We start from the raw sequence: 14,580 nt of genomic DNA, 5'->3' as shown, positions 1-14,580 counted from the left end.
CTTTTGGAGAGCGACACTCCCGTGCTAGCGCGTACAATAACAACTTCTCTGTACAGTGGTTCAGCTTCAATTACTTAACCTATACAATTTCGATAATAATTCAATTAATAATTCATAATAATTCAATTTCTTATAATAATATAATAATATTTCAGAAGGCAAATATCCAAATGCCTTAACATCGGCCGCGTTGAAAGGCCGCAGGGCTTCAATAACATGGTGTATTAGTGGAGTGGCAGTGGTGCAACGCGATGAATTGCCCTTTTATATGTGCCATTTTTTGTCTTAACGACAATTACGCGCACTCTACCATCTCCTCCGACTATGGCTTCCGTCACCACGCCTAGCATCCACTGTTGTGGAGGAGCGTTGTCCTCTCCCACGAGCACGACTGCTCCGACCTGTATGTTCTGTCTCTCCTTCGTCCATTTTGACTTCTGCTGCAGGCTGAGCAGGTAGTCCCTTGACCAGTCGTTCCAAAATCGACGCTTGATGTTGGATGTCAGCTGCCATCTTTTTAATAGTGTCAGCTTGACGTCGTCGACTGGCTCTGTGGACGCGATTGGCAGCGGCACGAGCGTTGCTCCTATCAGGAAGTGCCCTGGCGTGAGCACTTCGCCGTCGTTGGGGTTGCTGCTGGGAGCGACCATTGGCCGCGAATTGAGCACGGCCTCGACCTCGACCAGCACGGTGGCCACCTCGTCTTGCCGTAATCGAGCGCTGCCCATCGCTTTCAGCAGCAAACCTTTGGCGGATTTCACCGCCGCTTCCCAAAGGCCGCCAAAATGCGGCGCTCGAGGAGGGATGAATACAAACTCCATGCCCCGCTCCGCAGCAAACATTTCCATGTCCGCTGTGTTGCCATGGAACGTAGCTTTGAGGTCCAGCGTGCGTGCAGCACCCACGAAATTGGTGGCATTGTCGCAGTACAGCTTCCGGACAAGCCCACGTCGACCAACGAACCTGGATAAACACATTAGAAATGAATTTGTGGTTAAATCGGTGACTAATTCAAGATGCACTGCCTTCGAAGTAAAGCAAACAAATATGGCAATATACATTTTGACTGGCGATTTGCCCCGAATTCCCAGCGAAACTAGTATTGGACCGCAAAAGTCCACTCCACTGATCTCAAATGGCCTATTTCCATGTAAGCGATCAGCGGGAAGATTGCCCATTATTTGGGATAAGAGTTTCGGCTTGTAGCGAAAACAATGTACACATTTTCGGACTACTGCACTGCAAGCCTGTCGAGCATTGACCAGCCAAACCTGCTGACGAAGCAGGCCCATTAGTACTAGGGGATTGGCGTGGCAATGAGAGCGATGCAAATGCTCCAAATAAAGCGTTACGAAACGACATTTTTTGGAAGCAACAATGGGAATTTGGCATTATGTGCTAATGGTGCCTTCAATAAACGACCTCCTACTCGTAGCAACCATAACATACGCCTGCCATGCTGATGTGGGTGCAAAAATGGTGTCAGTTTTTGCAATGACGGTTGCAACACGACTGACTTCTTTATTTTCTTTATTTCTTCGCTGAATTCAATGTGTTGAATTACAGATATAACTGCAAGGAATGCGAAGCTTAACTCAGAAGCTGTAGGAACAAGTGAAGAATGACTTTCTTGTTTTCCATTGATAAAGCGGAACATATAGGCAACGATGCGGATTAGCTTAGAAAATGATGACGTTGACTCAATAAGATGTACGATAGGATTTGCTACCTCATCGACCGCGATCATAGTAATTGCAGTTCTACGCTTCTCTAGCAGCTCTAACTCCTTTGATAGGGTGATTTGTGGGTTGGCTGGCCACCATGTGTCAGAGAGCTTTAAAAATCCTGGTCCGCAAAACCACAATGATGTTTTAAGCTCCTCAACTGAACATCCCCGAGATACAATATCTGCTGGGTTGTCTTTCGTTGGTACATGACGCCAAGATACATTAGTTGTCGACTCTTGGATGGTTGCAACGCGATTAGCAACGAATGTGTTCAAGCTAGATGAATGCATTCGCAGCCAATGAAGCACCACCTCAGAGTCTGACCAAAATGTGACTTGATTAATAGGACAATCAAGTACTTTCCTTACCGCATCCCATAAGGTAGCTAACAATTCTGCAGCACACAACTCCAGCCGCGGAACAGATTTTGTTTTCAAGGGCGCTACCTTAGATTTAGCGACTAGCAGCCTGGTAGTGATACCCTTATCTGTTTGCATTCTTACGTATAAACAACAACCGTAAGCTCTCGTTGAGGCATCAGCAAATCCATGGATTTGACATCCTTTCGATTTAAGTGTGCCAACGTAACGAGGTATATGCAACGAGTTTAGATTTGAGAAACAGCTAGTTACTGCCTCAAATTCTTGCCTCATTTGAACAGGCAATTGGTCATCCCACCCAAGTTTGTGCAACCACATTTCCTGTAAAAGGACCTTCGCACGAGTTACGATCGGACTTAACAAACCTAAGGGGTCGTATAACCTTGCTACAAATGACAAAACGGATCTTTTGGTCTGTTGAACTTCTACTGGACAGTTCATGGAATATCTAAAGCTGTCATTCATTGGATTCCAAATTAATCCCAATGTTTTTGTGTCCTCTTGATGACCAATAACTATATCGTTTCTAGCTGGTTGTGCTGCGAGTTGTTTACAATTGGACGACCATTTTGTGAGAGGAAATCCAAACTTTTGAAGAATTGCGATCAAGTCTCGATGCAACAAGCACAATTCTTCGACGCTATCTGCTCCTGTCAACAGGTCATCAACATAGAAATCTCGGGCTAACGATCTTGCAGCAGCTGGATGAGTGGAAGCATGCAAGTCGCTTAGATGTTTTAAACATCGAATTGCTAAGAATGGAGCAGTCGCTGTCCCGTACGTTACTGTGTTTAATCGAAAGATTTGTAACGGATCAGTGGGCGTTTCCCTCCACACAATAAGTTGAAAGTTGCGGTGGGACTCGTCAAGTTCAATTTGACGGTACATTTTAGCGATGTCTGCTGTAGCAGCCCAAGGACGAAGTCGAAATCTTAGCAAAGTCTCCCATAACTGCGGCTGGATGGTCGGACCCACCATGAGTAGATCATTCAGCGACAATTGAGAGGAGGACTTGCTAGAGGCATCAAACACTACTCGAAGTTTAGTGGATGCGCTGTGCGGTCTTAGCACGCATTGATATGGGATGAAATAATGCGGCTCTCTCGGAATTTGATTGTTAGTTGGGCTCATGTGACCCAAGGCCAAGTATTCTTTCATAAAGTCAATATACATTGGCCGAATGTCTTCTTGCTTGCTCATTCTTCTTTCCAAGGCCAGAAATCGTCGCTTGGCTGTGTCGTAAGACGTACCAAGACAATGTGGGCTTGATTTGAATGGCAGCGACACTCTGAAACGACCCGAGGTAGTTTGGCAAATAGTCTCCACAAATGACTTCTCGCACAGTTGTTGCTCTGGGGTATACAAATTCGAATTAATTGTATTTGGCTTTTCTTCCAACTCCCAGAACTTGCGAACTATTGAATCTATAGCTATGTCGTCGTTTACGACGCTAATGAAAGTCGACGAACTAGTAGCTGCATTCAATGTTCGGCAGCGACCAGATACAATCCAACCAAAGGCAGTCAATTGCAATGTTGGGTTGTTATCGGATCCTTTTATTTTGCCTTCTCTTAATATATCAAAAAAGATATCAGCACCGAGCAACAAATCAATACGTTGCGGCTTGTGGAATTGAGGATCAGCTAATTGTACATTATCAGGTACCTTGATCTCTTCAGTGTGCTTCTCTGGTTGATACGACGAAATGGAACGTAACACACCAAAGTCTGTTCGGATTTCTATGTCGTCCGTTCGGGACGCTATCGAAGTTTGAACGCTGTGCCGAACAGATGACTGACAATTAGCAATGCCCAACAATTGAATCCCAGATCTTTGCCGTTTTAATTTCAACTGTTTTGCCAGTTCTTCAGTTATGAAATTTACTTGCGAGCCGGAATCTAATAAAGCTCTAGCTAAGTGATAAGATCCAGATTGATCTTTTATCTTCACAACTGCAGTTGCCAAAAGAACTTGATCAGAGGCTATCCGTGCGTGATTTACAGATGAAATCTGTGACGAAGTGACACGAGGGACTGCTGATACAACTGCTGAGCTACTTTGAGCCGCTTCAGAGCTGTATCTATGCAGTATGGTATGGTGCGGCTTAGAGCACACACGACAGTGGGCTGATTTGCAAGCAGCCACTGAGTGTCCTGTTCGCAAACAATTTATACAGAGCGGATAGCTCTTTGCGAACGTAAAACGTTTCTGGCAAGGTATTGCTGCGAACGACGAGCACGAGTGAATGAAGTGATCGTTCTTTTTACAAAACACGCATTTGGGACTCTGCGGCTCACTTGGCAGAGCGACAGCTAGAGAAGTTTTCCCAATTCTTTTCTTATTATCCTGAGCTACCTTACGACGTGGACCAGATGAGTCTTCAGCACTTAAATGCTGATACCGTCTGTTCAAGGCAGCTTCACAATCTTGCCACAATGGAAGCTTATTGTAGTCAAGATTCTCTTCCCACCTAGAGCGCGTGCCAGCGTCCACTTTCATCATTACCAAATGGATGAGCATGGCATTCGAAATCTGCTTATCAGATCCTAGCGATAAAAGAGATTCGTAAATGGCACGGACTGAGTCTATCAGCATGCGCAAAGATGATGCTGACGGTTCGGACATGTGTGGAGATCAAATAGTTTTGAAATGCTGTTAAAAAATATGAGACACTGATTGTCGTACACATTTTTTAAAGCAGCTAACGCTTTTGGATAATTTGCATCTGTCACCTGATATGCCTTGACAGTGCCTAATGCTTCTTTGTCCAAGCATGACAACAAGTGGTTAAACTTTTCTATATTTGATAACCCTGGCTCGTTGTCGACTAAACTCTCAAAAAGTCCAATGAAATTCTTATATTCCGAATATTCTCCGCTAAACTTTGGCAGCTTTATATTCGGTAGATTCCTAGAATGTGACACTGAGCTAATCATTGTAGAGTTAGCGGGACTCTCACTTTTAGGTTGGCTATCACTACCTCGCTTCATAAGAAGTGCTTTTGTCGATACACACAAATCTTCTAACGTTGACCGAGGCACTAAATCTGCGTTAATGTCGTCCAACTCTTGTTGTGTCTTAAAGGCCTTTTCTATGTAGCGGTTCAATATCTCAAGTCGACATTCAATTTCAAATGGCTCTACTGGTTTAGTGTAATCTTTTAATGATTTATTAATGCGTGTTATGTCGTTTGTAACATTTTTGTAAACGGCCAACAGAGCTTCGACACGCTCTGATGATGACTCGTCCATAGACCTATTCTTTCCTCGCTTGTTAGTCATGATGCTATAAGTGATGCTCAGTTGAAACCAATTTCAATCGAAACAAATAAAAGTTCACTTAATGTATGACAACAAGCGAAGAGCAATTCAAGAATGTTAACAAATGCGCGCGATCGTAATAAATCTCAATATATTACGCTGGCAGTGTTAAACTATACTTGAGTGACTGTTACGATATAGCGAAGACAACAACCAAAATGTTGAGTGACTATTTGGGCAAGTGGTCTATTGAGTTATATTTGACTGTTGAGCGACTGAGTGCAATGCATTCATAAGCGAGAGCGCGCCGGTATGAATGCCAAAATATAAGTGCAGATCGAGCTCATACAATGAGCGCAAAGCGAGAGTGCAAGTTTTGAGCGCAAAGCGAGAGCGCTGCTGCGTGTGCAAGCGTGGGTGCAAACGATATTGCAAGTGAGTATGCAATGAGCGCAAAGTGAGCGCGCACTAATATGTGCAAGCGAGACAGTAAAACGAGAGCGCAACTATAAGTGCAAGCGCGAGTGCAAACGATATTGCAAGCGCGCATGCAAATGATGAGCGTAAATTAAAGCGAAATTTGCTGTGTAAGCGCGAGTGCAAACGATATAGCAAGTGAGTATGCACTGAGCGCAAAGTGAGCGCGCACTAATATGTGCGAGCGAGAGCGAGCTGTGAGCGCAAGCGCAAAACGAAAGTGCGAGACGAAAATGAGCAAAAAAACTGTAACACACTAGCGGCGCCAAAGAAAACTTGGATTATGCGAGGCAATAGAGATTGAATTATTTGCAGATCAAAGGTCAATATGCACCTTATTATTATTTTTATTTATTTTTTTTAAATTTCAATTTGAAATAAGCTCAACACAATGTACATAGGCGTAGATTGTACATACATTAATATTTTGTATGTCTCAAGTAATGCATTTATTTATTTATGGCTTGCATTACTTGGTCATCTATGTGCTCTATGTATTTATGTACTTCCCTGATTATCCACAAAATCCATAATCCAGCTTCCTTCAATTCCAGAGAGTGTCCACCCGGGGGCGCCAGAAATGTCCTTCCAAAAGGAGTCTGGTCCTTCGATGGCCAGTGTATAATATTTATAAAAAAAAAGTAGACAGCAACTTGCGGTCTCTCTGAAATATACGAAGTGCTGGCACCGGTGTTCAATTTTGTACTGAATTTATTAAATTTAACATGAACGCAAGCGCAGCTTGCACAGTAGAGAGCGCACCTATGCGCATCTAACAGCGAGCAGCGAGAGAGCGATCTTTTGGAGAGCGACACTCCCGTGCTAGCGCGTACAATAACAACTTTTCTGTACAGTGGTTCAGCTTCAAGTACTTAACCTATACAATTTCGATAATAATTCAATTAATAATTCATAATAATTCAATTTCTTATAATAATATATAATAATATTTCAGAAGGCAATCCAAATGCCTTAACATCGGCCGCGTTGAAAGGCCGCAGGGCTTCAATAACATGGTGTATTAGTGGAGTGGCAGTGGTGCAACGCGATGAATTGCCCTTTTATATGTGCCATTTTTTGTCTTAACGACAATTACGCGCACTCTACCATCTCCTCCGACTATGGCTTCCGTCACCACGCCTAGCATCCACTGTTGTGGAGGAGCGTTGTCCTCTCCCACGAGCACGACTGCTCCGACCTGTATGTTCTGTCTCTCCTTCGTCCATTTTGACTTCTGCTGCAGGCTGAGCAGGTAGTCCCTTGACCAGTCGTTCCAAAATCGACGCTTGATGTTGGATGTCAGCTGCCATCTTTTTAATAGTGTCAGCTTGACGTCGTCGACTGGCTCTGTGGACGCGATTGGCAGCGGCACGAGCGTTGCTCCTATCAGGAAGTGCCCTGGCGTGAGCACTTCGCCGTCGTTGGGGTTGCTGCTGGGAGCGACCATTGGCCGCGAATTGAGCACGGCCTCGACCTCGACCAGCACGGTGGCCACCTCGTCTTGCCGTAATCGAGCGCTGCCCATCGCTTTCAGCAGCAAACCTTTGGCGGATTTCACCGCCGCTTCCCAAAGGCCGCCAAAATGCGGTGCTCGAGGAGGGATGAATACAAACTCCATGCCCCGCTCCGCAGCAAACATTTCCATGTCCGCTGTGTTGCCATGGAACGTAGCTTTGAGGTCCAGCGTGCGTGCAGCACCCACGAAATTGGTGGCATTGTCGCAGTACAGCTTCCGGACAAGCCCACGTCGACCAACGAACCTGGATAAACACATTAGAAATGAATTTGTGGTTAAATCGGTGACTAATTCAAGATGCACTGCCTTCGAAGTAAAGCAAACAAATATGGCAATATACATTTTGACTGGCGATTTGCCCCGAATTCCCAGCGAAACTAGTATTGGACCGCAAAAGTCCACTCCACTGATCTCAAATGGCCTATTTCCATGTAAGCGATCAGCGGGAAGATTGCCCATTATTTGGGATAAGAGTTTCGGCTTGTAGCGAAAACAATGTACACATTTTCGGACTACTGCACTGCAAGCCTGTCGAGCATTGACCAGCCAAACCTGCTGACGAAGCAGGCCCATTAGTACTAGGGGATTGGCGTGGCAATGAGAGCGATGCAAATGCTCCAAATAAAGCGTTACGAAACGACATTTTTTTGGAAGCAACAATGGGAATTTGGCATTATGTGCTAATGGTGCCTTCAATAAACGACCTCCTACTCGTAGCAACCATAACATACGCCTGCCATGCTGATGTGGGTGCAAAAATGGTGTCAGTTTTTGCAATGACGGTTGCAACACGACTGACTTCTTTATTTTCTTTATTTCTTCGCTGAATTCAATGTGTTGAATTACAGATATAACTGCAAGGAATGCGAAGCTTAACTCAGAAGCTGTAGGAACAAGTGAAGAATGACTTTCTTGTTTTCCATTGATAAAGCGGAACATATAGGCAACGATGCGGATTAGCTTAGAAAATGATGACGTTGACTCAATAAGATGTACGATAGGATTTGCTACCTCATCGACCGCGATCATAGTAATTGCAGTTCTACGCTTCTCTAGCAGCTCTAACTCCTTTGATAGGGTGATTTGTGGGTTGGCTGGCCACAATGTGTCAGAGAGCTTTAAAAATCCTGGTCCGCAAAACCACAATGATGTTTTAAGCTCCTCAACTGAACATCCCCGAGATACAATATCTGCTGGGTTGTCTTTCGTTGGTACATGACGCCAAGATACATTAGTTGTCAACTCTTGGATGGTTGCAACGCGATTAGCAACGAATGTGTTCAAGCTAGATGAATGCATTCGCAGCCAATGAAGCACCACCTCAGAGTCTGACCAAAATGTGACTTGATTAATAGGACAATCAAGTACTTTCCTTACCGCATCCCATAAGGTAGCTAACAATTCTGCAGCACACAACTCCAGCCGCGGAACAGATTTTGTTTTCAAGGGCGCTACCTTAGATTTAGCGACTAGCAGCCTGGTAGTGATACCCTTATCTGTTTGCATTCTTACGTATAAACAACAACCGTAAGCTCTCGTTGAGGCATCAGCAAATCCATGGATTTGACATCCTTTCGATTTAAGTGTGCCAACGTAACGAGGTATATGCAACGAGTTTAGATTTGAGAAACAGCTAGTTACTGCCTCAAATTCTTGCCTCATTTGAACAGGCAATTGGTCATCCCACCCAAGTTTGTGCAACCACATTTCCTGTAAAAGGACCTTCGCACGAGTTACGATCGGACTTAACAAACCTAAGGGGTCGTATAACCTTGCTACAAATGACAAAACGGATCTTTTGGTCTGTTGAACTTCTACTGGACAGTTCATGGAATATCTAAAGCTGTCATTCATTGGATTCCAAATTAATCCCAATGTTTTTGTGTCCTCTTGATGACCAATAACTATATCGTTTCTAGCTGGTTGTGCTGCGAGTTGTTTACAATTGGACGACCATTTTGTGAGAGGAAATCCAAACTTTTGAAGAATTGCGATCAAGTCTCGATGCAACAAGCACAATTCTTCGACGCTATCTGCTCCTGTCAACAGGTCATCACCATAGAAATCTCGGGCTAACGATCTTGCAGCAGCTGGATGAGTGGAAGCATGCAAGTCGCTTAGATGTTTTAAACATCGAATTGCTAAGAATGGAGCAGTCGCTGTCCCGTACGTTACTGTGTTTAATCGAAAGATTTGTAACGGATCAGTGGGCGTTTCCCTCCACACAATAAGTTGAAAGTTGCGGTGGGACTCGTCAAGTTCAATTTGACGGTACATTTTAGCGATGTCTGCTGTAGCAGCCCAAGGACGAAGTCGAAATCTTAGCAAAGTCTCCCATAACTGCGGCTGGATGGTCGGACCCACCATGAGTAGATCATTCAGCGACAATTGAGAGGAGGACTTGCTAGAGGCATCAAACACTACTCGAAGTTTAGTGGATGCGCTGTGCGGTCTTAGCACGCATTGATATGGGATGAAATAATGCGGCTCTCTCGGAATTTGATTGTTAGTTGGGCTCATGTGACCCAAGGCCAAGTATTCTTTCATAAAGTCAATATACATTGGCCGAATGTCTTCTTGCTTGCTCATTCTTCTTTCCAAGGCCAGAAATCGTCGCTTGGCTGTGTCGTAAGACGTACCAAGACAATGTGGGCTTGATTTGAATGGCAGCGACACTCTGAAACGACCCGAGGTAGTTTGGCAAATAGTCTCCACAAATGACTTCTGTATGTTCCTGTTTTCGCGTACGCACTCGCTGCCGCTCTACAAATTACTCGAGGACAAGACTGCCCAGCGCTTCCAAATTCTCTCTATTGGAAGAGCCGCAGCCGGCAGATGGCTGAACAGGCAGGCGATAGACACTCTTAGTTCCGAATGTATCCTATCTAATTCCGAGTATTTTAAATTTGGAATGAATTGCCGCTCAAACTATGTTATGCACAACAGGGCTTACCTGGCTTACAGAGATGTTAAGCAGCCACGCAGAGCTACCACTTCTTATTCATATCTTAACATAAATGCGACAATTAAGAATTTAGTGTTTGTGTGTGTGAAATTACGTTGGGTGAAAAGAGATTACAAGCTAAGTGAAATAGAATTACAAGCTAAGTGAATAGGAATAAAAGCTAATAATACTAATAATGTGTGTGTGAATTGAAATCTTACAAAGTAGAGAAAATATATAAACAGGTGATCTTTTTACAGGTTATTTAGATGACAGCTCGACCGGTGGAGGGGATCGAGCATCAATGGTGGGTTCAGCCAGCCGCCGAAACACTGGCGATCTGGCATTATTATTGGTGATGATATCCAAGACATCCAAGGCGTACGGTGAGATTGTAGTCAGTTCATCTGTAGCGGAATCACTCACATAGAACGTCAGCTCTGGCACTTTTTTCTTTTTGCAACTGCATCTGTGCGGAAACTAGCCATGGAAGTAAGCAAGCACAAGAGCAAACGAAAAAGAAAAGAAAAGAAAAGAAGATAATAGAAAAAGAAAAGAAAGAAAAAAAGAGAAGGCAACAGAATATAAAAGAAAAGAAAAGAAAAGAAAAAAAAAGAAAAGCAGATAAAAGAAAAAGAAAAGAAAAAAAAATTAAATTCAATTAAATATGAATGATATGATATGAAAAGAAGATAAAGGAAAGGAAAAGAAGATAAATGAAATCTCAAGTCATTGATTTTGGCAACTGTACGTGCAAGATTCGAAATTGCGGTAGCAATTGCTTCTTCTGGAATAGCGGCCACATTGTTAGACGGCCGTAGGGCTCACTCAGCGTTAAAATTGCCATTAAATCTTCAAGCTACTGAACAACCGACATGTAACATTTCAAAACACTTCGCAATGGCCAAAGTTTTAGTAGCATCAAAAATTATCATATGGGACGAATGCACAATCGCGCATTGGAAGCACTAGACCGAACATTAAAAGATCTGCGCAATGACTCGAGATGTTTCGGTGGTTCAATGATTTTATTATCTGGCGATTTCCGACAAACACTACCAGTAATTCCAAGATCTACTGCTGCCGACGAAATAAACTCTTGCCTCAAAGCATCAAATCTGTGGAGATTTGTAACCAAACCTCAACTGTCTGTAAATATGAGAGTTGCATTGTTGAACGATCTATCTCCTGATGATTTCTCGAAGCAATTGCTGAATATCGGTAATGGCCGTATTCCTGTTGACGAATCGAGTGGCTTGATTTCATTTCCTCAAAATTTTTGCAATTTCGTCTCATCAAAAGATGAGCTTATCAACAAATTATTTCCGAATATCATTGCTTCCCATAAAAATACTAAATGGTTAAGTGAGCGAGCAATTTTTGCGGCTAAAAATAATGATGTGGATGACCTTAATTTTATAATTCAAAATAAAATCATTGATACTCTGTATTCATTCAAATCTATCGACTGTGTAACAAACGAGAAGCCACTAATTATCCAACTGAATTTTTGAACTCCTTGGATGTGCCTGGTTTACCACCGCACAATTTCCAACTGATGGTTGGCTCGGTAGTTATCATGCTTAGAAATTTAAACCAACGAAAACTGTGCAATGTAACGCGTTTGGTGATAAGAAAACTGATGAGCAATGTGATTCACGCGTCGATACTCAAAGGAAAATTGAAAGATGAGGAAGTTCCTATTCTTAGGATTCCGATGATCCCCGATTCGTCTTGCTTTCGCCATGACGATCAACAAATCACAGGACCTATCTTTGACTATTTGTGGCCTCAATCTAGAAAATGCGTGTTTTTCTCATGGTCAATTGTACGTGGCATGCTCACGTGCTGGCAAACCATCCGCATTATTTGTTCTTGCACCTGACCAAAAAACGAAGAATGTCGTTTACCACAAGGTGCTTGAATGAAAATCCGATTAATAAATTAATCATCAGAGTGTATCCCAGCCTGAACAACATAGCTTTCAACAATTTTGTACCTAGAAATAAGAATATGGCAAAACAACGTTTGCCGGGCCAGCTAGTTTTAAATAAATAAGTTCAAAATCTAAATGGCGGCCCAACTGGGTCGGGTGGTGGTGGCAGTGGTAGTGGCATTGCCACAATCTGTTGAAAGACAGGTACCTGTGCAGCTTCATTGCTGCGACGAGTTGCCAGACGGCGGAGATAATTGGCACTTTGTTCCGCCTCTTCTTCAGCTCGCCTTTGTTGCTGGCGCAGAGCGCGGTTTCTAATATCCTCAGCAAGATAAGTGTTGACGATGGACGAGTACCTTGTCATAGCTAGCCGCTGCGGCACAAATGGGTCGAGAACTATGTTGCTAGCCTCGCTGTTGCTATGTACTCGCAGCCGGTCATAGTATTTGGTACAAATCTTTTTGAATTGCTCATCAACAGTGGGAACGCCCAGCTCAGAGCTGATGCGTGCATTTGAATGGTACCATTGAGTACCATTGGTACCATTGGCCCAAGCAGGCTGCCTTGTGGCACCCCGGCGTGTATTTGCTTGACGGCAGAACGACATCCTCCATGGCATTCAACCATAAATGAGCGATTTGTCAAGTAGCAGCATGGATTTCTGTAAAGAGCGTCAGGCAGCAGCATCTTGAGCTTGTATCTCAGCCCCGTATGCCACACTCTGTCAAATGCCTCTCTAATGTCCATATAGACTGCAAAGCAGTACTTGTGTTCATCAAATGATCTCAGTATGAGCTGTGTGACTCGGCCCAGCTGTTAATCAGCTGAGTGCGCCTTGCGAAAGCCAAACTGATGGCTTGGTATAGCGTTGAGCATTCGACTCAGTATTAAGTACTCTAGAATCTTCGATAGGCCAGACAAGAGACTTATTGGCCTGTATGAGGATACCATTTCCACCAACGCCAGCTTCCAGCTAGTGGGAAAGTGACCGAGTCGCAATGAGTTGTTGCAAATCAACACCAGATACAGTATTGCCTTCATTGGCAGCGCTTTAATGGTATGATTATCGATACAATCAAATCCAGCTTTCTTCTTTTCAAGCGTTCGAATATGGCCGACAACCTCAAGTGGCGTTACTGGTCGAAATGGCATTTCAGACGTGTCAGTTGGCGGCGTTGGTTGATTCACTGACGCCTCAATTTCAGCCAGATTAGTTGGCAATGGATATATGAGTGGCTTGAATCGCTGCTCCAGGCTATCAGCAAACACTTCAGCTTTTTCGGCCGTCGTCATGCACCAGACATTACTGCTTGTATTCGAGCAAGACTTTAATAGCGGCAGATTCGGAGCTGTCTGCCGTTTGATTTCATTAGTGAGCCGCCAAAGCTTTTGCATGCTGTATCTGTCTGTGGGGTCGATAGCGCTCAATAAATCTTCTTCATACTTTTGTCTAGCAGCCTTAATGTTTTTGTGAATGCGATTAGACAGTCTATTGCAGATCTGCCTCGCCAAGGGATTGCGACTTTGCAGAAGATAGCGTTTGATAAGCTTCTTCGCCTCAATCAATTGGAGAGTCTGGCTTTTAACTCGATATCTAGATCCAGGTCAACATATCTTCAGTGGGCACTGAGCATTTGCAAAGTTTGCAGCGTTTTGAATGTTGTTGACCAGAATATCAACAGCATCATCAACATCATATGCACTGTTCAATTCAGTGTTTAGCAAGATACTCTCATTTATATGGCTCTGAAATTTAATAATATTCGCATTCAGATGCAGCAAATGGACTCTCGCCTGGCCAACAATTGGCTTCTCAGCTAGCTGAATTAGTAGCGGCAGGTGATCTGAATTGAGCTCAGACGAATCCGAGATGGCCAGCAACTCGCGTCTGATGCCTTTGAAGAGCGCAAAATCAATGGCCGACGGAGTTTGGCGCACATTGATTGGGTAGTGTGTAGGTGATCCAGTTGCCAGGATGTTACTATTAGCTTGCAAGATACAATTTACTAGAGTTCTGCCTCTCAGACATTATCTGGCATTGCCCCACCATTGGCTCTTGGCGTTCCAGTCGCCGCCCACTAAATACGCACCGCCCAGTGAATTGAGCAGTGGGCTGAAATCTTGCGCCGTCCAGCTAACTTGCGGCGGGCAATAAATGGCTGCAATATTTACATGTCTGACATCTAGCAGGCTAACTGACAGCTCAATACACTGATGCGAATCTAGTGATGTGCAGCGCATAGCATAGTAGCATATATTTGGCTTTAGTATACAAGCTGCGCCACCTCTGCGCCTATTTGTCGGATAATTTGCCAGATAAACTATATATCCGTCAATACA

General features: G+C 43.8%; 1 protein-coding gene across 1 annotated transcript; it reads right to left on the bottom strand.

Moving 5' to 3' along the window:
- Positions 1-125: 125 nt before the first annotated feature.
- On the bottom strand, positions 126-6,494 carry LOC122757687. Its single transcript, XM_044010719.1, has 2 exons — positions 6,355-6,494; positions 126-963 (listed from the first exon to the last, which is right to left on the bottom strand). Exon 2 carries the CDS (start codon positions 846-848, stop codon positions 225-227), a length of 624 nt encoding a protein of 207 aa, XP_043866654.1. The 5' UTR covers positions 849-963; positions 6,355-6,494; the 3' UTR covers positions 126-224.
- Between the last annotated feature and the right edge of the window lie 8,086 nt (positions 6,495-14,580).

Source organism: Drosophila mojavensis, unplaced genomic scaffold (assembly GCF_018153725.1).
Source record: "Drosophila mojavensis isolate 15081-1352.22 unplaced genomic scaffold, ASM1815372v1 contig_80, whole genome shotgun sequence".
Lineage (NCBI taxonomy): Eukaryota > Metazoa > Arthropoda > Insecta > Diptera > Drosophilidae > Drosophila > Drosophila mojavensis.
The sequence above is the reverse complement of the archived record's forward strand: the minus strand, read 5'-3'. Positions and strand labels throughout refer to the sequence as shown.